Source organism: Mobula birostris, chromosome 5 (assembly GCF_030028105.1).
Source record: "Mobula birostris isolate sMobBir1 chromosome 5, sMobBir1.hap1, whole genome shotgun sequence".
In the NCBI taxonomy this organism is placed as follows: Eukaryota; Metazoa; Chordata; class Chondrichthyes; order Myliobatiformes; family Myliobatidae; genus Mobula; species Mobula birostris.
The window spans coordinates 80548270-80571275 of NC_092374.1; the positions used below are offsets into that span (position 1 = coordinate 80548270).

At 49.4% G+C, this 23006-nt stretch overlaps 1 protein-coding gene across 8 annotated transcripts in view; it reads left to right on the forward strand.

The window, feature by feature from the left end:
- Positions 1-23006, forward strand: part of LOC140197794 (lysine-specific demethylase 6B-like) — a 225974-nt gene that overhangs the window by 160574 nt on the left and 42394 nt on the right. For 2 of the 8 annotated variants that reach the window (XM_072258245.1, XM_072258249.1), the window contains exons 1-2: positions 5806-6087; positions 6894-7180. Coding sequence is in view for 1 of the 8 variants with exons in the window: in XM_072258247.1 (XP_072114348.1) it covers positions 7150-7180 (31 nt within the window). In the remaining 7 variants the exon portion in view is untranslated. Of the gene's footprint in view, positions 1-4242; positions 4477-5805; positions 6088-6893; positions 7181-23006 lie in introns of those variants that run through there. The other 6 variants (XM_072258242.1, XM_072258244.1, XM_072258243.1 and 3 more) reach the window with 5 other exon arrangements.

The following is a 23006-nucleotide window of genomic DNA, read 5'->3' on the forward strand; positions in this document are numbered from 1 at the left end:
TAGTGAGGCCATGTTTGGAATTTTGTATATGGTATTCAGTTTTGGTCACCCTACGGCAGGAAGTTGCCAGCAAGATGGAATAAGGGCAGAGATTTGTGAAGATGTTGCCAAGAATCAAGGGCCAGGGTTATAGGGAGAGGGTGAGCTGAATAGGATTTTATTCCTTGGGACAGAGGGGTGACCTTAAGTGTATAAAATCACAAGGGGATCGACAGGATGAATCGAGGGACCGGGGAATCGAGAGGTAGAGGGCGTTGGTTTAAGGTGAGAGGGGAGAGAGTTAAAAGAGACCTGAGGGTAACTTCTTCGCGCAGAGGGTGGTAGGTAGACGAACGAGCTGCCAGAGGGAGTGGTTAGAGCAGGTACAATAACAACATTTAAAAGGCACTTGGACAGGTATATGGATGGGAAAGATTGAGAAAGGAATGGGCCAAACGTGGGCAGCTGGGACCAGCTTAGATGAGAATCTTGGTCAACACAGACTAGTTGGGCCGAAGGGCCTGTTTCTGTGCTGTCTGACTTTGTGATGCTGGTGATCTGATCGGAAGCAGGAATGGGCAATTCAGCCCCTCTACATCCACTTTACCGGCAAAGACCTGTGAGCGATTAATGTTGACTCCACAGCCCCCGGTTCCCCTAATACCTGAAAATTCATCTCCGTGAGGCTGCTCAGTGAGTTCATCTCCAGCGGGGAGGGAGTTCTGAAGGTTCACTGCTCCTTGGCTGAAGATCTCTGTCAGGTCGGCTGGACCGTGACTCCTTGTCCAGGACGGTCCAGCCTGGGGGAGAGCCATCTCCACACACCCTGTAGGAATTTTCATGGAGCCATACAGCATGGAAACTGGCCCTTTGGCCCATCTGACCAATGCCAACCAAGATTCCTAACTAGGCTAGTCCCATTTACTGTGTCCCTAAAAACTATTCCTATCCAAGCATCTTTTAAATGTTGCTAATGTACCTGTCTCAGCCACTTTCTCTGGCAGCCCATTCCATATATAACCACACTCTGGGTGAAGAAGTTGCCCATCAGATTCCTGTTAAATCTCTTCCCTCTCATCTTAAATCGATACCCCCGGTTCCTGGTTCCCCAACCTTGGGGGAAAAGACTGGGCCCAATGCCCCTTGTGACTTTATACACCTGTAAAATCACTCCTTGTTCTCATACGTTCCAATGAGAAATATCTCAACCTGTCTCCATAATTCAGTCCCTTGAGTCCCGGCAACATCCTCATAGATTTCCTTCGCACTCTTCCCAGCTTATTGGCATCTTTCCTACAACAGGACACAGTACTCAACAGTGTCTCGTGCAATTTTTTTTTCATCTCAATACATTATCTCGCTCTTCTCTAAACTGAGCCACAACTGGGAGCTGAAAATCTTGGCACATCATCCCGTTGTTCCATGGGCTTGTTGCTAAGAGCAGATGTTCATGAGCAGAGCTGCTGTAGAGTCATGGGCAGATGCAGCAGGGAGAAAGCCCACCTGTTCTATGATTCACCCACCCTTAAAGGGCAGGCGGTGTTAGATTTATGCTATTTAAACACCTCCCCTTTCCCATTAGACTGTGCATCAGTGAGGATGGCTAGTTTTCTTTATCGAAGAGGACGTGGGCTTCACTGGTGTGCAACTGTCTATCTCTAGTTGCCCTTTTGCCCAGCTGGTGAGTTGCCACTTTGAACGCCCGTCCTCCCTGAGGTGTGGGGCACCACAATAGCGTAGCGGTTAGCCTGACGCTATTACAGCTGGGGGCGTTGGAGTTCAGAGCTGAATGCTGATGTCCTCTGTAAGGAGTCTGTACAATCCCCTCCCCCCCCCAACATGAAATGCGTGTGTTTCCTCCCCAAGTCCAAAGACTCACTGGTTGGTAGGTTAAATGGTCATTGCAAATTGTCCTGTGATCAGAATAGGGGGCCGAATTGGGGGTTGCTGGGGCTCAAAGAGCCAGACAGGCTAATTCTGCACTGTATCACAATAATTAGTACCTTTAAGGAGGGAGTGCCAGGGTTTTGTCCCAGTGAGAGTGAAGGGAAAATGATAGATTTCCAAGCCAGGAGCAAAGAGAAAATCTGCAGATGCTGGAAATCCAAGCAACACACACAGCACCCAGCAGGTCAGGCAGCGTCGACGGAAAAGAGTAAACGGTCGACGTTTCGGGCCGAGACTCTTCGGCAGGACACAAGTCAGATTTCTAAGTCGCTGTTTGTGGTGGTGGTGGGGGGGCAGGGGGCAACTTCCCGGTGCTGCTGTTCCCTGTCCTAGTCCATGCAGCTTGTAGAGATGGGTAGTGGGTCAGCTTCTGGTCACAACAGGGTGTTGGCCCCTCACGGCACGGCCTGTATGTGTCCCAGACAAAGAAGCAAGCAGGAAAAGTAATTGTGGACACAACTCACTAACCAAACTGTTCTTTCCAAAATCTCCCTTCTGGAAAGTGCTAAAGGGCCATTGGAACAAACAACAAAAAAAATCACACCATCTTAATTGTTTCTTTTCAGAGGCAGTTAATCTGATCGAACATTCTGGTTTGACCCCCTCCCCCCCCCCCCCAGCTCCCTCTATCTATAACCCCATCACTACACTGCACTGTAAACACTTTTTATTCTGCTGTTTACATTGTAAATACAGGCTGGTATTTATGTATTTATGCACATTTTATTTCATATACATATTTTAATCTTTATTTACATATTTACTGTGCAGAAGTCTTAGACGCATATATATATATATAGCTAGGGTGCCTAGGACTTTTGCACAGTACTATGATAATTTTATGTATTGCACTGTACTGCTGCCACAAACAAAAAACTAATTTCATGGCGTATGTGAGTGATGATAAACCTGATTCTGAACGGAATCTCTCTCATGGACTGAGAGTGGGGAAAGGGGAAGGGAGAGGGGAGGGAGCGGGAAGCACCACAGAGACATTCTGTAATGATCAATAAACCAGTTGTTTGGAATTAAGTGACCTTGCCTGGTGTCTCAGGACTGGGTGTGTCTTCACCACCCCAACCCTGGCACTCCTCTGCCACCTGTCCCACACCCCTCTCATGGTACTCTACCCTCACAATTCCCAACATCCTTTGCTCAAACTCGTTCTCCATTCCATGTGGACAAATACAGTACCGGGCAGATGTCTTGGGCACCTTAGCGACATATACCTGCCTAAGACTTTTACACAGGATTGTAATTATTTATAATTGTTGACCTTTTTTTTTGTTGCATGACAAGCCAACACATCACAATAAGGTCCTAATACATGTAAGTATATATGGGGGATAAAGTTGACCCTTAGCCTTAATCCCTCCAAGAGGACCACAACCTTGTCGTAGGGTTTGGAGGCTTGCGTGCCTCAATGACCCGGAGAGCGACGTTGGCTGGAGTCAGAGCCTTGTGCTTTGACTCTTGTAGGGTCACCCATGCCAAATAGGTCAAAGGGTAGAGGCCAGACTAAGAGTGGTCCACCGGTCCTCCAGTTTGGTGGGGTGGGGTGGTTCAGCTCAGGGCTAATGACCCTGACTGGTCAAAAAACAATTGTTATGGAAACAGCAGTGAAGAATCCTTCTATGTGGCCAAGGACAGACAGGGATGGAGGATCTTCATTGCTGCCCTACACACCAGCGGTGTAACAGGCAGTTAATAGTAATTAATTGTGTGTCGGTGTATCATAGTAGTTAGCACAATGTTTTACAGAGTAGGTGACCTGGGTTTAATTCCCACCGCATGTAGTGTTTAATCACTCGTGAACTTGGATGTGTTGTACTTGGTCCCTCTGCCATACGCTGAATTCAGATGGTGAACACCCATGGTGTAGTGTATGATTTGCTTCCTACAGGTCTCTGGAAAAAAGTCCGAGTCCCTCTGTAGAGATTATGTTCTTCCTAAACAGAGTCAGATACTTCAGAGGGGGCGTCATGGTAGCGTAATGGTTAGCACAAAGCTTTGCAATACCTGCGACCCGCGGGTTCAATTCCCACCGCTGCCTGTAAGGAGCTTGTACATTTTCCCTGTCACCACGTGGGTTTCACCTGAATGCTCTGGTTTCCTCCCACAGTCCAAAGGCGTACCGGTTGGTAGGTTAATTGGTCATTGTAAATTGTCCCGGGATTAAATCCGGGGATTGATGGGCCCGTTCTGGGCTGGATCTCAACAAAGAGTAAATAAATAGATTGCCTGAATCAAGGCTGTGGGAACTGGAAAGACCCAGTGCTGGGACAAATCAGGAATCTGCTCTTCCACCCACCACAGGGATGGCATTCAGAGGGGCTGCTTGCATCTTACCCCAGATCAAACACGCGTTCCTGCAGGCCCCGCTGTCATCAGTGGAGTCTCAGCATCCCCCTACATTGCAGTTTTATAAATCTCCGGTCAGCCCACGCATGGAGTATCGCATTCTGTTCTGGTCGCCCCACGAGAGGACGGATGTGGCAGCTTTGGAGAGGGTGCAGAAGAGGTTTACTAGGATGCTGCCCAGATAAGACGGTGCGTACCATATGAGAGATTGGATAAACTTGGGTTGTTTTTTTTTTCTCTGGAGTAGCCGAGGCTGATTTATAAAATTCTGAGAGGTGTAGATAGGGTAGACAGGGTATTTTTCTCCCAGAGTCGAAATGTCTTAATACCAGAAGGCATGCATTTAAGTTGAGGGGAATCATTGAAAGGAGGTGTGATGAGTGAGTCTTTTTACACAGAGAGCAGTGGGTGCCTGGAATGTGCTATCAGGATTGGTGGTGGAGGCAGATATGATAGAGGCATTTAAAAGGGTCTTCCACAGGCACAAAAATGTGCAGAGAAGTGGGAGGATGTGATCCACGTGGCTGCAAAAGGGTGTATTTTAACTAGGATTCATTCGTTTCTCCTCTGCCATCAGATTCTTCAACATTAGGGGACAAAGGACATTCATTTAAGGACTCGTTTATCTTGTTATTGCATGCTTATTTATTGCTATTTATTATCTGCACTTGCACAGTTTACTGTTCCTGATGTTTACAGTTTCTGTTCTATAGATTTACTAAGTATGCCTGCAGAAAAAGAATCTTAGGGTTGTATGTGGTGACACGTATGTACTCAGATAATAAACTTTACTTTTAACTTTGTATGTGTATGTGAGCGTGCCTGTGTCTGTATATCGCACAGGCTTGTCATTTCTATTCAGACAGAGGCTACAATATCAGAAAACTGAAATCACAGAGGTGTTCAAATGGCTCTTTGACGGGTATATGGATGGGCAGAGAATGGAGGGATTTGGACATTGTTTAGAGAGATGAGATGAGGTGCCTTTCAACTGATTAGTCCGACATAACATCGTGAGCCGATCGTGTTCCCGTGTCGACAAGTTTTCTGTCCCGAAGATACTAGCTTGTGGTATCCCCCCTCCCGCAGTGACTGTCAAACAGTCTGATTGAGCGTCACTGGGGAAGAGCTGGGGGTGAATGTTTACGTGAAGGGATCAGGCTGGTGAGGGGGGATTCTAAAGACCTGATGTCACGGAGGCACAACGCACCCTCTTCCTGATCGTCACTGGCGACCTTTGCTGACTGCTCAGTAGGGGCACTAGCCCTCTTACAGAGTCCCCCAAATTGCTGTTTGCCCGTTTAATGACGAGCGGCGCATTTTTGAGAACTTTCTGTCAGATCCACACGCAGAGGGGAGAGGGGGGGAATGGAGTGGAGAGGAGGGTAAAACTCGAGATGGAACGAGTGGCAGAGAGTCTCAGGAGAGGGCCGACTGCGCTTTGAGTGAGCAGGGAATCCCGGCTATGACGTGAGTGGGTGGTGTCTTTCTGACGTCACCCGCGTGTGTGTGGGGGAAGGGGCCGACCCAGGAGGGTTTTTTTTCTTAAAAACACATCTTTATTTCTTTGTGTGTTAACGGCACTCCGGGCAACAACAAGCGAGTGTCTCATCCGCCCTCCGATGATTCATTGGGAGAGGGGAAAGGGGAAAAGGAGCCGATGCGGATCGTGGGCAGGCAGTGAGATCAGTCACTGTGAAGTGTCTCGGAACAAGTTGCGGACACTCTGCCTGAGACGGACCGTGGATTTAAAACCCATTTCTTGTGTGTGCTTGAACTCAGTGAGAGAACTACAGTGAGGTAAGTGTGTGATTTCAGCTTTGAGATGCAGCCTCTGTCAGTTTGAATGGAAACGACAAACCTGCGTTATATACGGACACACACAAGGACAGACATACACAAACACAGAGAATTAGAAACATAGAGATTGACACACATGTACACATACACATACAGGCATAGAAATATTCAGACATACACTCTCTTCCACCGTGTGACACCCCCTCGATTTTTCTTCTTCCCCTCCCGGGGAGGGGGGCCTTGTTCCTCCCTCTCTTGTTTGCTCTTTATCTGCCTCCTCTCTCTCCCCTCCATCTCGTCCTCTCTCTTCCCTGCCCCTCCCCATCCTTTCCTCTCCCCTCCCCTCTATTCCCCTTCTCTCCCCCCACTCCCCCCTCCCTCCCCTCTATTCTCCTTCTCTCCCCCCTCCCTCCCTTGCCTCCCCCCTCTCCCTCCCTTTCCTCCCCCCTCTCCCTCCCTTGCCTCCCCCCTCTCCCTCCCTTGCCTCCCCCCTCTCCCTATTGTATTGAAATGAGCGCACAAAAGGGTGATAATGCCTTTTGATTTGGTAGTTCACTGTGTCAGTTTCACACTGATCACATGTGGCCAAATATATACCATGTAACTATTTCTTCCTTAAATCTAGCAATTAGAGTGTAACATTGTGTCTTTTGTCTCCACCACCGTGAACAGAAATTTCAGTATCCCACAGTTTACAGCTACCTTTCGATATACTTTGTGTTGTTTTTAAACATCAGAAATTGAATATCGTCTTCTCTTCCAGCGTAACAGTCTGGGTATATTTAAATATCTTTTTTATTGGTCAGACATGTCGGCGTGTACGCTGGGAAAATGACCGGGAATCTTGAGGAGAACATGCCCAGATAGAATTGTCCACATTATTTCCTCTTGGACTTCAACTTCACGTGGATGAGACAAGGTGGGATTGTTGACTAGTGGACTCGGACTCGTCTCGTCTCTCCCCACTCGATTTCTTCCCCACTGGAAAGTAAAAGGCGGCTCTGGAACCACTGATTAAACACAGGGCGACTATGAAGAAACCAACCCCTCACAGGGACAGATATGTCTGGAGCCAAGAATTTTAATAGTCAGGGTAAGTGACTTGTGTTTTATGCAGATAAATAAACCGAAAGATTTTCACAGAGGGGAGGAGTGTGTAAATTAAATAACTGGCTTCTAAAAGTGGTAATGACTCTCAGTATCAGGTGGGGCCCACTATTTAACTTTTCTCATGTTTATCCATCTTACTGGGGTATTGGAAACTGCGTGATACATGAGAGCGAATATCTGTTTCACCCTTTCCTACACTCCTCTCTCTCTCCCCCCCCACTCCCTCCCTCTCCCCCCCCCCACTCCCTCCCTCTCCCCCCCCACTCCCTCCCTCTCCCCCCCCCACTCCCTCCTTCTCCCCCCCCACTCCCTCCCTCTCCCCCCCCCACTCCCTCCCTCTCCCCATGCACTCAACTCGCCACTCCTCTCACCCTCTTTCACTCCCCTACCCACAGCAACCCACTTACCCCCACCTCTCTCTCTGCTCGGCACAATCCATCCTGAACCCCCCCCCCCACCACCCACTGTGTGACGGTGATTTTGTTCTGACGTTCACAGCTCCACCTTCCCTGTTTGTCCCTGTACTGTTGGCAAGGTCAGCCCGTTCCTGCCGAAGGAGGGAGACGGCCTTGAGTTGGGATGTCCTGTACCTGTGTCTGTGGAGGATAATCCGCTGGCGCTGGTACACAGCAGTCTGGGTGATGGGGAGGGGGAACTCGCCTAGCGCCAGTTTAAGAAACTGGGACCGTATTAGGCTAGGGGTGAAAGCAATGCTGATATCTGCCGGGACATCTTCAATAGGTGAGAATTAATGGACCTGGCACAATCCCACCTTCCAAATCCCTCTGGTGGCCATTCAGCCCATTGTGTCCATTCTCACTCACAGACCCATTCCCACGCTCGGTTCCCTGAAACCTGCTATTTCTCAGCAACACACAAAATGCTGGAGGAACTCAGCAGGCCAGGCAGCTTCTGAGGAAAAAAAGGTACAGTCGACATTTCAGGTCGAAACTCTTTGGAAGGACTGGAGAAAAAAAAACATCTTCTCAGCATCTGCCACCCCCCTCCCCTCCCCTCCCCTCCCCTCCCCTCCCCTCCCCTCCCCTCCCCTCCCCTCCCCTCCCCTCCCCTTATAGGCGCCCCCTCACTGGTAGAGCTGCTGCCTTCTAGATCCAGATATCCAGATTCAATTCCGGCCTCTGACGCTCTCCCCAGCCTGTCTCCCCTCTGCTCCCTCGACGCTCCTCCTTCCCATATGGGATGTCCCTCCCCCCCCATTCTGGAAGGGCCTTGTCCATAATGTGCATGGCAAGATCCCACGAGCATTAACTTGTGCGAATGAAACGGGGAAGGGGTGGGTGGTCAGGAAAGAACAATAGGGCCAGGGCTGGTTTTCTGCGGTGCCCGGGCTGGAGCTGGAGGGAGCGAGCGGGCGGGGTTTAAATCCACAGCAGCTGACCCAGAACAGAGCAAGTGCGGCCCAGTGGGCTGCGGCAGGCGGCAAGCAGGAAGCGAGCGGCAGGATCTGGCCGGAGGGGGCAGTGCTCGCTCTTTCTCACAGGAAGACCGCTTTCCTTTAAAGGGGAAAAATGTGTCTCACCGCAGGCAGGGCGTGGGAGGCGTTTCAGGAGGACGTGTTGCAAAAGCACGCAAGGTTTCGTCAGGCTGGCTTCCGGCTGTTGGAGGCTTCTGCCGGGGGAGGAGATGTGGCTGAGGGGTGCAGCCTCTCTGTCCGCTCCTCCCTGCCGCCTCCGTGTTCTTTTTTCTCTCCATTCCATGTCCCTGTGTCGCTCTCTGCCCCACCACACAGTCTCTGTCACTGTATGTGTCTGTCCCTCTCTCTCTCCATCCCCGTCCCACGCAGTCTCTGTCACTGTATGTGTCTGTCCCTTGTTCTCTCCGTCTCCGTCCCCGTCCCAGTCACACACTCTCCCTGGGAGGGGAGGGGAGTGTTTTGGGGCAGTGGGGCTGGGTCTGCACGGTGTGACTTCTCTCCCTTGTCCCCCTGGGGCGGACCAGCTGTGGGTGCTGGGGGTGGGGGCGGGTAGCGGCTCGGTCCGTCACTGATCACAGTAGCAGCAGTCGGGATTAACCCTTTGTGTGCCAAAGTGTTTGGAGCAGATAGGGCTCCCCCTTTTAAAAAAAAACATTTTTGATAAATACTTTTATTTTTCAGTTATTGCACTAGTGTGGTGAATTCAAGACCAGCTAGTCGCAGGATGATATTTGGTGTTTTGCTCTTAAATCTTCTTGGTGGAGAAATTAGACATTCACTGGGCCAGAACTGGTGGGAACGTTAGCAACACGGACGAAAATCCATGCTTTGATTCATGAGGCCAAACTGATATTTCCTGCCCGTAATGCCGCTGGCGTTTAGGGCAACAATGCTTCTCTGGCGGGGTTGAGGGCTTCCTTCATCATGCCGGAGCTTCATCTTGGTTCTCACTACTGTCTGTCACGCAAGTTGCAGGTGGAGACTCAGGGATACCGTCACATCAGATGTAGAAGGATTCTTTTTCGCTGTTCCCGTAACAGTTTTGTTTGACCAGTCAGGGTTGTTAGCTCTGAACTGAACCTCTGACCACCCCCCCCCCCAACCAGGAGGACCGGTGAACCACTCTTAGTCTGGCCTCTACCCTTTGACCTGTTTGACATGTGTGACTCTACCTAGCCAATACATAAAGCCCTGACTCCAGCCAACATAGCTGTCCAGGTCATTGAGGCACGCAAGCCTCCAAACCCTACGACAAAGCTGTGATCCTCTTGGAGGAAACAGGGGATACCCAGGATAATGCAATGAAAAAGCTTGTTTGGTGATTCAACATTGTATTTGGGTGAGCTGATGTTTGGAAAAAAGCCTGTCCTTAAAATATGAACATTCATTCCTTTAACATTCCAGCATCCAAACTGATCACTTTCCATAGAAATGTATTTCACAAAGTAGGACATCTAATAGGGGAGGTTCCTCTGAAGTAACTGATGTGTTAAGATATCAGATGCTTTGCGCTTCTGGGGCCAAAGGAGTGAAAGACTATCTGAAGTAGGGGACTGTGAACCTTCTTCATTACTACAGCCATTGCTCTGGATTCCACTCTCCCCACCTCTCCCTACTCTCCAGCTCACAGTGACACACCATGTGTCCTGAGTGGATGCTCCTCGCACCAGTCGCGCATCTCCGACTGACCAACTGGCCAGTCATCCCACATCTGTCTCCTCGGCCCAGGAGCAGAGGCCTTACCGTCTCCTCTCCTCCCCCCCCCCCCCCCCCACCGATACCATGGCTCCCCTCCTCCCCTCCAGCATGGTTCCCCTTCGCCCAGCGAATGCGCATACCTCGCGGTCCCACTCTCAGCCTTACATTCAGTTCAGAAGAGTTGGGCTCATTGTGGATGTGTGAGTGTGCTGAAATATCATAAATGTTTCGATCACCCGGACGCGCCGGTAGATGTTCATGACTTAGGTGAATATATATCACCTCAAAACACACTTCAGTGCATGCGAGCACAGGAGAGAGGGGAGGGGGAAATGGAGGGAGAGGTGGAGGAGAGGGAAATGGAGGGAGAGGTGGAGGAGGGGAAAAAGCATTGAAAATGCCTCCTGACTCTGTCAAGCAATAGGTTGTTTCCCTTTAACCAGTCAAATCGTTTGGTTGTCAGTTCAGCTGAGTGAGCTCTCCTTGTCAAAAATAGCTTGAGTGGGATTTAACTTGCATTCTGAGAGTCAGTAGTCGAGACCATCACCGGTGGAGATGTGACTTGGGTAACCAGTGTAGGGTACATTAAGAGGGAACCACTGTCAGGTATTGTGCCTTCAAAACATTAAACTAATTCAAAGGAAGACACGGGGGTCCGAGAATGTGGGTCTAACTTCGTGTTTACTTTAAGCGAGGCGCGCACGTATCATGGGCTTTCTCATTTTGTGGCAGCGGTATAATGTAAGGCATAAATATCTTACAAAAAATTAGTTCAAGAGAGGCAGAGTGAGGTAGTGTTCATGTCCATTCAGAAGTCGGATGGTGGAGGGGAAGAAGCTGTTCCTGAACTTTTGAGTGTGTGTCTTTAGGCTCCTATACCTCCTCCCTGATGGCAGTGGTGAGAAAAGGACATGTCCTGGGTGACGAGGTCCCTAATGATGGATGCTGCCTTTCTGAGGCATTGCCTTTTGAAGATGTCCTGGCGTGGAGGGTTGTGCTTGTGAAGGAGCTGGCTGAGTGTACAAACCTCGGGCAGCCTCCTGTGACCCTGTGCACAGGTGCCTCCACACCGGGCAATGATGCAGCCCGTCAGAATGCTCTCCACCAAGAACAGGATAGGGTGGGGTGGGGGTGATGGACTTGACCGTGGCTGTGGGTGGGGCTGGTCAGGGGCGGGTGGGGGGGAGTCACCGTGGCTGTGGGTGGGGCTGGTCAGGGGCGGGTGGGGGGGAGTCACCGGTGTTCCTGTTTCAAAATCACATGAGACATCAGCCTCTTGCACAATCCGAGTAGACGTAGAGCTTCATAGTCGCAGAGAACAGAAACAGGCCATTCGGCCCAACTCTTCCATGCCAGCCAATATATGCCCACCTGAACTAGTTCCACTTGCCTGCATTTGGTCCATTATATTTCCTGTCTTGGGGTGCATGGTAACGTAGCGATGTTATTGCAGCTCAGGGGCGTCAGAGTTCAACTCCGAAGCTGTCTGTAAGAAGTTTGTACATCCTTCCCGTGAGCCGTGGGTTTCCTCCCACTGTCCAAAGGGTTAGTAGGTTAATATTGAGGAGGAGAAGAAGAAGAAGAAAGCCCTTAACTCCGAGTGGAGTCATCGGGATGCCATCATGGCAGCGTTTTTTTATAGCAGGCTTTCTTATTTTTACGAGCCGAGTTGCTAGCTCGACACTCAACCCAGCACGGGAAAGCATGCAAGGGGGCCGGCTGGATTCGAACTCAGGAGCCTTCGCTCCGAAGTCCGGCGCTGATGCCACTACGCCACCAGCTGGCTGAGGTTAATGTTAGGCCAGTGTTAAATAGGTCAGTTTCTGGGCTTCAAGAGCCTGTTCCGTGGGTTATCTGTAAACTGGCAGCTTCCCCCCACCCTCCATGTGAAAAAGTTACCCCTCAGATCCCTTTTCAAATCTTCCCTCTCCCACCTTAAGCCTACACCTTCCGGTTTTAGACCCCTAGCTTGGGAAAAGGACTGTGATCTTTTAAGATGTAAATAAGGTTGAAAGAGTGCGGAGAAAATTTACAGGGATGCTGTCAGGACTGGTGGACTTGAGTTATAAAGAAGTATGAGTAGGTTCGGACTTTATTTCTTGGGACTTAGAAGATTGAGGAGAGATTTGATGGAGGTGTACAAAACTATGAGGGTTATAAATAGGGTGAATGCAGGCAGGCTTTTTCCACCGAGGTTGGGTGGGACTACAACTAGAGGTCATGGGTTATGAGTGAAAGTTGAAAAGTTTAAGGGGAACTCAGAGGGTGGTGAGAGTGTGGAATGAGCTGCCAGTGCAAGTGGTGGATGCCAGCTGGATTTCATTGTTTAGGAGAAGTTTGGATAGGTACATGGATGGTAGGGGTATGGACGGTATGGTCCTAGTGCATGTCGATGGGAGTAGGCAGTTTAAGTGGTTTGGCATGGACTAGATGGGCTGAAGGGCCTGTTTCTATGACCATTCCCCTCATCTTTACCCTCATGCCTTTATAAACGTTTTTGCAGATAGCAAGTGAAGTACGTAGATTACAGATCGGATGCCAGGTTTGACAGCTATGGAGAATGAAATTTAGTCTCAACAACTGATGCATTTTGGAAACGCAGAAGACATAGACTTTTTCCCAGGGAGAGTCCACTGCAAACGATAGGGCATAGATCAGAGTTTAGAGGTGAGAGGTCTAAGAGGGATGTCAGTAGGGTCAGGTTGGGTTGAAGGGCATGTTTGCATGCTGTGTGACCCTCAGCCTCTGATGCTCCAGGACAAACATTTGCAGCCCATCCAGTTTCCTATCTCCTCAGTACTCAACTCCTCCATCCAGGGGAACATCCCCTGTGAATGCAGACGCTAGAATCTGGAACAGTAAACCCAACTGCTGGAGGAACTTGGCGGGTCGGGCAGCATCTGTGGAGGGAAATGGACGGTCGGTGTTTTAGGTCAAGACTTTTCCTCTATTCTACATCCTCTCTATCTTAATCCTGTGTCTAACAGCCTCAGTCCAGAAACTCTGGCTTTGGGATTTTGGCTTCCGCCACTCTCTCTTTGTTGGAAATGCATTGGGAACAATATCTCCCGAATTACCAAGGAAGGCCTGGAAAGCATTTATTTATTCATTGAGATACAGCGTGTAACAGGGCCTTTGAGCGTGCTGCCCAGCAACCCCCAGATTTAACCCCAGCCTAATCATGGGACAGTTTACAATGACCAACTAACCTGCCAACTGGTACGTCTTTGGACTGTGGGAGGAAAGCAGAGCACCCGGAGGAAACCCATGCGTTCACGGGGAGAAGATACAAATTCTCTACATGCAATGGCACCAAGTCACCGGTACGGTAAAGCATTGTGTTAGCCACTACACTACCGTGCCTCCCATTGGAAAGGCATTTCTCAACTTACAGAGGGCTGCTGTTCCTGGAGAGCATTCTGTAAATTGTACAGGCCAGGGCAAAAATCCAAATAGGAATGTTATTACAGTGTATTCTTGTGCACAGGCACAGGGGGTGCTTGTAGGACATTATGGTGCAGTGAGGTAGAAGCACAGGTCACTCCGAGCTCCAGCGCTCTGTGTGTGTGGAGTTTGCATGATTTTTATGCAACTTAGTGGGGTTACCCCGGCTGCTCCCATTTTCCTCCCCTCGTCTCAGAACTGAACTGAGAGGTCGGGGAGTGCACTGCCGGGGGGTGGGGGTGGTGGTAAAAGGTATTTGTGGGCTGAATGGTCCGTTCCTTGTACCATATTCCAGAGAGAAGAGGCAGGAAGTAAGGAGGGAGGGAGCACAAACAGAGTGGCCAATGCCAAGAAATGGGATCAGTGTAGGTGGGTCAGCATGGGTGCGATGGGATGAACGGCCTGCTCTTGTGCCTATAACTGGCAGAAGCACAGTGCCTTTGAGGGTCTTTACCTGATGCAGCAACATCATGACAGCTTTTATCCTCCCGCCCACTGTTTGATTTCGCTAAAGCTTTCGAAAGCTTCTCCCCCCCCACACCCCACCCCTTGTTCCCTGCTCTGCGGTTTTCCGTTCTGTCAGCAGAGCTTGAGCGCGTGTGGGTCTGTGTGACGTGGCCACAGGTTTCCGACCCTGCTGCCTTGTTTGGTGAGGCTGTGTGTAATTGTTCCAGAGTGAGCAGGAACCGGTTCCTGTGTGTGCACCGTTCGGACTTCCTGTCCGAGGCATAGTTCCTTCCGCTCCCGGCTGAAGAGAGCCTCTGGTTCCTGCCAGATGTACAAAGCACAGACATTCCAGCCACTGAAGCCTGATACCTCATTATCTCTTTTCCGGAGCAGGGCAACTTTATAATGTTTACTCTGTTCTAAGTTTGAACCTTTGTGTCGTGAGCCTTGACAGAACAGATGGCAAACCCATTGAACCTACGACCATCAGCCTCTTGTTGTGTGTTAATAATTCAGCTTCCTCCTCTACTGTGATCTCTTCTCTCCTAGCACCCTGTGACCCCCTGACATTAATCCAGCTCCCTCACACTGTCCCTCAGTGACCCCTCTCCCCCAGCACCCTGTGTCACTGACTGTATCCCCACTGACGTTATCCAGCTCCCTCACACTGTCCCTCTGTGTCTCCTCTCCCCCAGCACCCTGTGTCACTGACTGTATCCCCACTGACGTTAATCCAGCTCCCTCACACTGTCCCTCAGTGATCCCTCTCCCCCAGCACCCTGTGTCACTGACTGTATCCCCACTGAGGTCACCTCAGCTGTCTCACACTGTCCCTCAGTGACCCCTCTCCCCCAGCACCCTGTGTCACTGACTGTATCCCCACTGACGTTGATCCAGCTCCCTCACACAGTCCCTCTGTGTCTCCTCTCCCCCAGCACCCTGTGTCACTGACTGTATCCCCACTGAGGTCACCTCAGCTGTCTCACACTGTCCCTCAGTGTCTCCTCTCCTCCAGCACCCTGTGTCACTGCCTGTATCCCCACTGACATTAATCCAGCTCCCTCACTGTCCCTCAGTGACCCCTCTCCCCCAGCACCCTGTGTCACTGCCTGTATCCCCACTGACGTTATCCAGCTCCCTCACACAGTCCCTCTGTGTCTCCTCTCCCCCAGCACCCTGTGTCACTGCCTGTATCCCCACTGACGTTATCCAGCTCCCTCACACAGTCCCTCTGTGTCTCCTCTCCCCCAGCACCCTGTGTCACTGACTGTATCCCCACTGACATTAATCCAGCTGTCTCACACTGTCCCTCTGTGTCTCCTGTCCCTCAGCACCCTGTGTCACTGACTGTATCCCCACTGAGGCCACCTCAGCTGTCTCACACTGTCCCTCAGTGACCCCTCTCCCCCAGCACCCTGTGTCACTGACTGTATCCCCACTGACGTTGATCCAGCTCCCTCACACAGTCCCTCTGTGTCTCCTCTCTCCCAGCAACCTGTGTCACTGACTGTATCCCCACTGAGGTCACCTCAGCTGTCTCACACTGTCCCTCAGTGACCCCTCTCCCCCAGCACCCTGTGTCACTGACTGTATCCCCACTGACGTTGATCCAGCTCCCTCACACAGTCCCTCTGTGTCTCCTCTCTCCCAGCACCCTGTGTCACTGACTGTATCCCCACTGAGGTCACCTCAGCTGTCTCACACTGTCCCTCAGTGACCCCTCTCCCCCAGCACCCTGTGTCACTGACTGTATCCCCACTGACGTTGATCCAGCTCCCTCACACAGTCCCTCTGTGTCTCCTGTCCCTCAGCACCCTGTGTCACTGACTGTATCCCCACTGAGGTCACCCCAGCTGTCTCACACTGTCCCTCAGTGACCCCTCTCCCCCAGCACCCTGTGTCACTGACTGTATCCCCACTGACGTTGATCCAGCTCCCTCACACAGTCCCTCTGTGTCTCCTTTCCCCCAGCACCCTGTGTCACTGACTGTATCCCCACTGAGGTCACCCCAGCTGTCTCACACCATCCCTCGGTGACCCCTCTCCCCCAGCGCTCTGTGTCACTGCCTGTAACTCCTGTACACCAAACAGGATGCTTGGTATTGCTCTGGTGGGGCCACTGAATCATGAAGTACAGGCAGTGTTGCAACCAGCTCACTGTTGCAATACGGAACAATGTTGTAACCGGGGTATGGTGTTGTAATTGGGCCGCCCTGTTGTAATCGACTGCAGTGAACTTTCTGACAGGTAGCTCTGGAATAAGTTAATTCTGTATCTCTCATTACTCCCTGGCCGAACGGGAAGCTTTCCCGCAGCTAACATTTGAGGCAAGGCCAGGACTCTCTCCCTCCAGTCTAATTTTTTATTAACCTCAGGAATTTGCTATTTTCCGTCATCTCTGACTAACCCAGATTTTAGTGCACATCTGTCTGTGTCAGTGGTGTAGTGGTATGGCAGTTGGGACTTCGGAGCACGCGGTCCTGGGTTCTGATCCAGCTGGCTCCTTATACACTTTCCAACCTGGCAACTCGGCCTTGTAAAAACCTGATAAAACGCTAAAACGACAAAGTTGCCGCCCGATGCACCAGACAAGGTGCAGGTAGGAACTTTCCAGTCACATGCCTGGAAAGTGCGGTGGGAGATTTCCCTCACCCCTGCCCCTCCACCCCCACCGGGCCTCAGTGAACCAGAATGTTTTCATCTGGAAGTCATAGGGCACAGGCCCTTCTGTCCTGGCCATGGCAACTGTCAGGCACAATGAGATGAATGGCCAAATTCTGCTCCTGTGTCTTGCCACAAGACCATAAGATATAGGAGCAGAATTTGGCCATTTGACCCATCAAGTTGCTCTGCCTTTTCATCATGGCCGATCCAATTTTCCTCTCAGTCCCAATCTCCTGCCTTCTCCCCGTATCCCTTCATGCCCTGACACAAAGGCTTGGCCTCCACAGCTGCCTGTGGCAAAAAAAATTCCACAGATTCACTCTCTCGCTAAAGAAATTCCTCCTCATCTCTGTTCCAAAAGAATGCCCCTCTATTATGAGGCTCTGTTCTCTGATCTTAGACTCCTCCACCATAGGAAACATCCTCCCCACATCCACTCTCTCTAGGCCTTTCACCATTTGATAGGTATCGATGAGGTCACCCCTCATTTCTTAATGCACGCGTTACTAAATGACAATAAAAGAGGACTGCGTGTCCTCATAATCTAATCTAATCTAATCATTCTTCTGAATTCTAGTGAAAACAGGCCCACAGTCACCAAATACTCTTCATATGACAAGCTGTTCAATCCTAGAACCATTTTCATGAATGTCCTTTGAACCCTCACCAGTTACAGCATGTCCTTTGTTAGATAAGGGGCCCAAAACTGCTCACAATACTCCAAGTGAGGCCTAATCAGTGCTTTATAAAGTCTCAACATTACATCCTTGCTTTTATATTCTAGTCCTCTTGAAATGAATACTAACACTCCATTTGCCTTCCTCAACACAGCCTCAACCTGCAAATTAACCTTTAGGGAATCCTGCACAAGGATTTCCAAGTCCCTTTGCACCTCAGCTTTTTGTATTTTCACTCCATTTAGAAAATAGTCAACCCTTTTATTTCTTCTACCAAAGTGAATGACATAATAACATACTGTACACTTCCCAACACTGTATTCCATTTGCCATTTCCTAATCTGTCTATGTTCATCTGTAGCCTGTCTAATTCCTCAAACTACCTGCCCCTCCACCTATCTTCATACCGTCTACAAACTTTGCAACAAAGCCATTAATTTCATCATCCAAACCATTGACATATAACGAAAAAAGAAATGGTCCCAACACAGATCCCTGTGGAACACCACTAGTCACCGGCAGCCAACCAGAAAAGGTTCCTTTTATTCCCACTCTTTGCCTCCTGCCAATCAGCCACTGCTTTATCCATGCTAGAATCTTTCCTGTAATACCATGTTGTTAAGCAGCCTCATGTGCGGTACCTTGTGAAAGGCCTTCTGAAAATCCAAGTACACAACATCAATTGATTCTCCTTTGTCTATCCTGCTTGTTATTTCTTCCAAAAATTCCAAAAGATTTGTCAGGCAAGACTTTCCCTTGAGGAAACCATGCTGACTCATGCCTATTTTATCATGGCTGTCCAAGTACCCTGAGACCTCATCCTTAGTAATCGACTCCAACATCTTCCCAACCACTGAGGTCAGACTAACTGGCCACTAGTTTCTTTTTGTCAGCCTCTCACCCTTCTTGAAGAATGGAGTGACATTTGCAATTTTCCTGTCTTCCAGAACCATTCCTGAATCTAGTGATTCTTGGAAGATCATTACTAATGCTTCCACAATCTCTTCAGACACCTTTCAGAACCCTGGGGTGCACACCATCTGGTCCAGGTGTCTTATCTACCTTCAGACTTTTCAGTTTCCCAAGTACCTTTTCTCTAGTAATGATAACTTCACATACTTCATGACCCCTGACACCTGGAACTTCCACCATACTGCTAGTGTCTTCCACTGTGAAGACTGACACAAGATACTTATTCAGTTCATCTGGCATTTCATTGTCCCCCATTACTACCTCTCCAGCATTGTTTTCCAACGGTCTGATATCCTCTCTCACCTCTTTTATGCTTTATGTATCTGAAGAAACTTTTGGTATCCTCTCTGATATTATTGGCTAGCTTACTTCATATTCCATTTTTACCATCTTAATTACTTTTTAGTTGTCTTCTGTTGGTTTTTAAAAGCTTCCCAATCTTCTAACTGTATTATATGCCTTTTCTCTGGTTTTTATGTTGTCTTTGACTTCTCTTGTTATCCACGGTTGTGTCACCTTTCCTTTAGAATACTTCTTCCTCTTCGAGATTTATATATCCTGTGCCTTTCGAATTGCTTCCAGAAATTCCAGCCATTGCTGCTTTGCTGTCATCCCTGCCAGTGTCCTTTTCCAATCAATTCAGGCCAACTCCGCTCTCATGCCTCTGTGATTCCCTTTGCTCCACTGTAATACTAATACATCTGACTTTAGCTTCTCTTTCTCAAATTTCAGGGTGAATTGGATCAAATTTGACCACTTTTCTCCTAAGGGTTCTTTTACCTTAAGCTCTCTAATCATTTCTGTTTCGTTGCACAACATCCAATCCAGAATAGGTGATCCTGTAGTGGGTTCAACCATGAGATGCTCTAAAAAGCCATCTCATAAACCCTCTGGATGTCCCCTCCTGGAATCCAGCTCCAACCTGATTTTCCCAACCTACCTGCAGATGATCTTTTAGATTTAGATTATGAGAACACTCAGTCCTCATTTATTGTCATTTAGAAATGCATACATGCATTAAGAAATGATAAAATGTTCCTCCAGAGTGATATCACAGAAACACAGGACAAACCAAAGACTAACACTGACAGGACCACATAATTATAACATATTGTTACAGGAGTGCAGAACAATACCATAATTTGATAAAGAACAGACCATGGCACAGTAAAAAAAAGTCTCAAAGCCCAAGTCGACCGACTCCCGAGTCCCCAATAGCAGGTAGCAAAGGGAGAAACTCCCTGCCATAAACCTCCAGGCACCGACAACTGCCAATGCATTGGAAGCACCCGACCACAGCCGACACTGAGTTCGTCCATCTGAAAACTTCGAGCCTCCGACCAGCCCCTCCGATACAGCCTCCCGAGCGCCATCCTCTGCCGAGTGCCTTCGACCTCGCCCGGCCGCTGAAACAAGCAAAGCCGAGGATTCGGGGCCTTCTGCTCCGGAGATTCTGGACCACACAGTAACAAACGCCACAGTATGGTCTACAGGTTACCCTCATCCCAGCTTTCCTATCTGTCATAACAAAACCCCCATCCCGGGAAATCTCCTCTGCACGCTCTCTCCAGATTAGTGCCTGGTGTGGAGGCTCCACAAGAGATTGCAAAGGGTTGTCAACTCAGCTAGCTCCATCATGGGCACAGCTCTCCTCACCATCGAGCACATCTTCAAAGGTGTTGCCTCAACAAGGCAGTGCCCATCATTAGGGACCGCCATCCCCCAGGACATGCCCTCTTCTCGTTGCTGCCATCAGGAAGGAGGTACAGGAGGCTGAAGGCAACAACTGAGCGACAGCCAACACCAGATTTCTGGACGGTCCATGAACACCACCTCACTATTTCGTTCTCATTTTGTGCTATTTGTTTGCTTTCATATTTCCTATTGTAATCTTTCATGGATTGCAATGCACTACCACTGTGTAAAACAACATCCGTCAGTGGTAATAACCGTGAATTTGGTAATCAGAATCAGGTTTAATATCACTGGCATATGTTGTGAAATTTGTTGTTATGCGGCAGCAGTGTGTTGCAATACATAATAAAAACTGTAAATTACAACAAGTATATATTATATATAATGTTACATAAGTTGTGTGGCATGTGGCCAAGTGGTTAAAGCATTGGACTAGCTACCTGAAGGTCGTGAGTTCGAGCCCCAGCCGAGGCAACGTGTTGTGTCCTTGAGCAAGGCACTTAATCACACATTGCTCTGCGACAACACTGGTGCCAAGCCGTATGGGTCCTAATGCCCTTCCCTTGGACAACATCAGTGGCGTGGAGAGGGGAGACTTGCAGCATGGGCAACTGCTGGTCTTCCATACAACCTTGCCCAGGCCTGTGCCCTGGAGAGTGAAGACTTTCCAGGTGCAGATCCATGGTCTCGCAAGACTAATGGATGCCTTAAATAAGTTGTACAAAAAGAGGGGGAAAAGGTAGTGAGGTAGTGTCCATGAGTTCAATGTCCATTCAGAAATTTGACAGCAGAGGGGAAGAAGCTGTTCCTGAATCGTTGAGTGTGTGCCTTCAGGCTCCTGTACCTCCTTCCGTGATGGTAGCATTAGGGTGAGAATCCAGTCTGACTTCTTTCACCAGCCAATGTAATTGTGCTAGTGCCTTCGCGGATCCTTGGATTTTATCCCTCTCCTCACTATACCCGAGGGTCCTACTGGTCATAGAGCATGAGCTGTCTGAACGAGTACGTCGCCTGTTGCACTCAGCGCATTTATTCTGTTCACCAGAGGAACCTGCTTTACACAGTGCCCACTTTATTAGGTACACTGTACGCCTCTTTAATGCAAGTATCTAATCAGCCAATCATGTGGCAGCAACTCAGCGCATAAAAGCATGCAGACATGGTCAAGAGGATCAGTTGTTGTTCAGACCAAACATCAGAATGGGGACAAAATATGATATGAGTGACTTTGACTGTGGAATGCTTGTTGGTGCCAGTCGGGGTGGTTTGAGTATCTCAGAAACTGCTGATCTCCTGGGATTTCATGCACAAGAACATCCAGTGAGTGGCAGTTCTGTGGGTGAAAACACCTTGTTAATGAGAGAGGTCAGAGGAGAATGGCCAGAGTGGTTCAAGCTGACAGGAAGGTGACAGTAACTCAAGTAACCATGTGTTACAACAGTGGTGTGCAGAAGGGCACCTCAACGCACAACACATCAAACCTTGAAATGGACGGGCTACAGCAACAGAAGACCACAAACGTGCACTCAGTGGCCACTTTATTAGGTACAGAAGGTACAAAATAAAACAGCCACTGAGAGTAAGTATATTGAAGAGTCTAGATCAGGGGTTCCCAACTTGGGGCTCACGGACCCTTTGGTTAATAATAGGGGTCCATGGCACAAAAAGAGTTTGGGAACCCCTGCTATACCTGGAGCGTGAGGATTCTAAACCTCCTCTCTGATGGTAGTAATGAGAAGAGGTCATGTCCCGAAGCACGAGTGTTTTTAATGTTGGGATGCTGTCTTTTTGAGACACAGCCTCTTTAAGGTGGGACAAGATGGACGGTGGGAATCTTCCACTCCACTCCACAGCCCAGCCGTCCCCGAGGGATTGTTGGGGCTGGCATTTGTCAGGAGTTGAGGAGGGTGGGATTGGAAACAGGGAAGGCAGACGGGAGATGAGTTGGAGCAGTGCGGAGATGGGTGGGTGGGCGGAGACGCATGAGGTGGGGTCCAGACATGCTCAGCTTTGGAGGGGGCGTGAAGAAGATTCACCAGGTTGCTGCCCGGATTGGAGAGTAGAGTCAGACAATGCAGAAACAGGCCGTTTGCCCCAACTGTTCCATACTGACCAAACTCGTCCAATTTGCTTGTGTTTGGTCGAAGTCTCTCTAACCCTTTCCATGTACATGTCTTTTAAATGGTGCCTCGACCACCTCCTCTGGCAGTTCATTCTATACACCCACCACCCGCTGGATGAGCAAGTTGTCCCCTCAGTATCCCCTTCTTTCCCCTCTCACCTTAACTGATGCCAGTAGATGCTGATTGCCCCAACCGTGGGGTAAACATTCTGTGCATTCACCCTGTTAGTGACCCTCATGATTTTCTACACCTCCATTAGACCAGAAGCTGAGTCAGGCTATTTGGCCCACTGAGTCTGTTCCACCATTCCATCATGGCTGATTTATTATCCCTCTCAATCCTATTCTCCTGCCTTCTCCCCGTACCCTTTGATGCCCTGACTGATCAAGAACCTATCAACCTCAACCAATGACTTGGCCTCCACAGCCGCCTGAGGCAACAAATTCCCAGATTCACCACTCCCTGGCTAAAGGAATTCCTCCCCATCTGCAATCTAAATAGAGGTCCCTCTATTCTGAGGTTGTGTCCTCTGGTCCTAGACTCCCCACCATAGGGAACATCCTCCCCAGATCCACTCTATCTGGGCCTTTCAATATTTGATAAGTTTCAATGAGATCCCCCTTCATTCTTCTAAACTCCAGTGAGTACAAACCC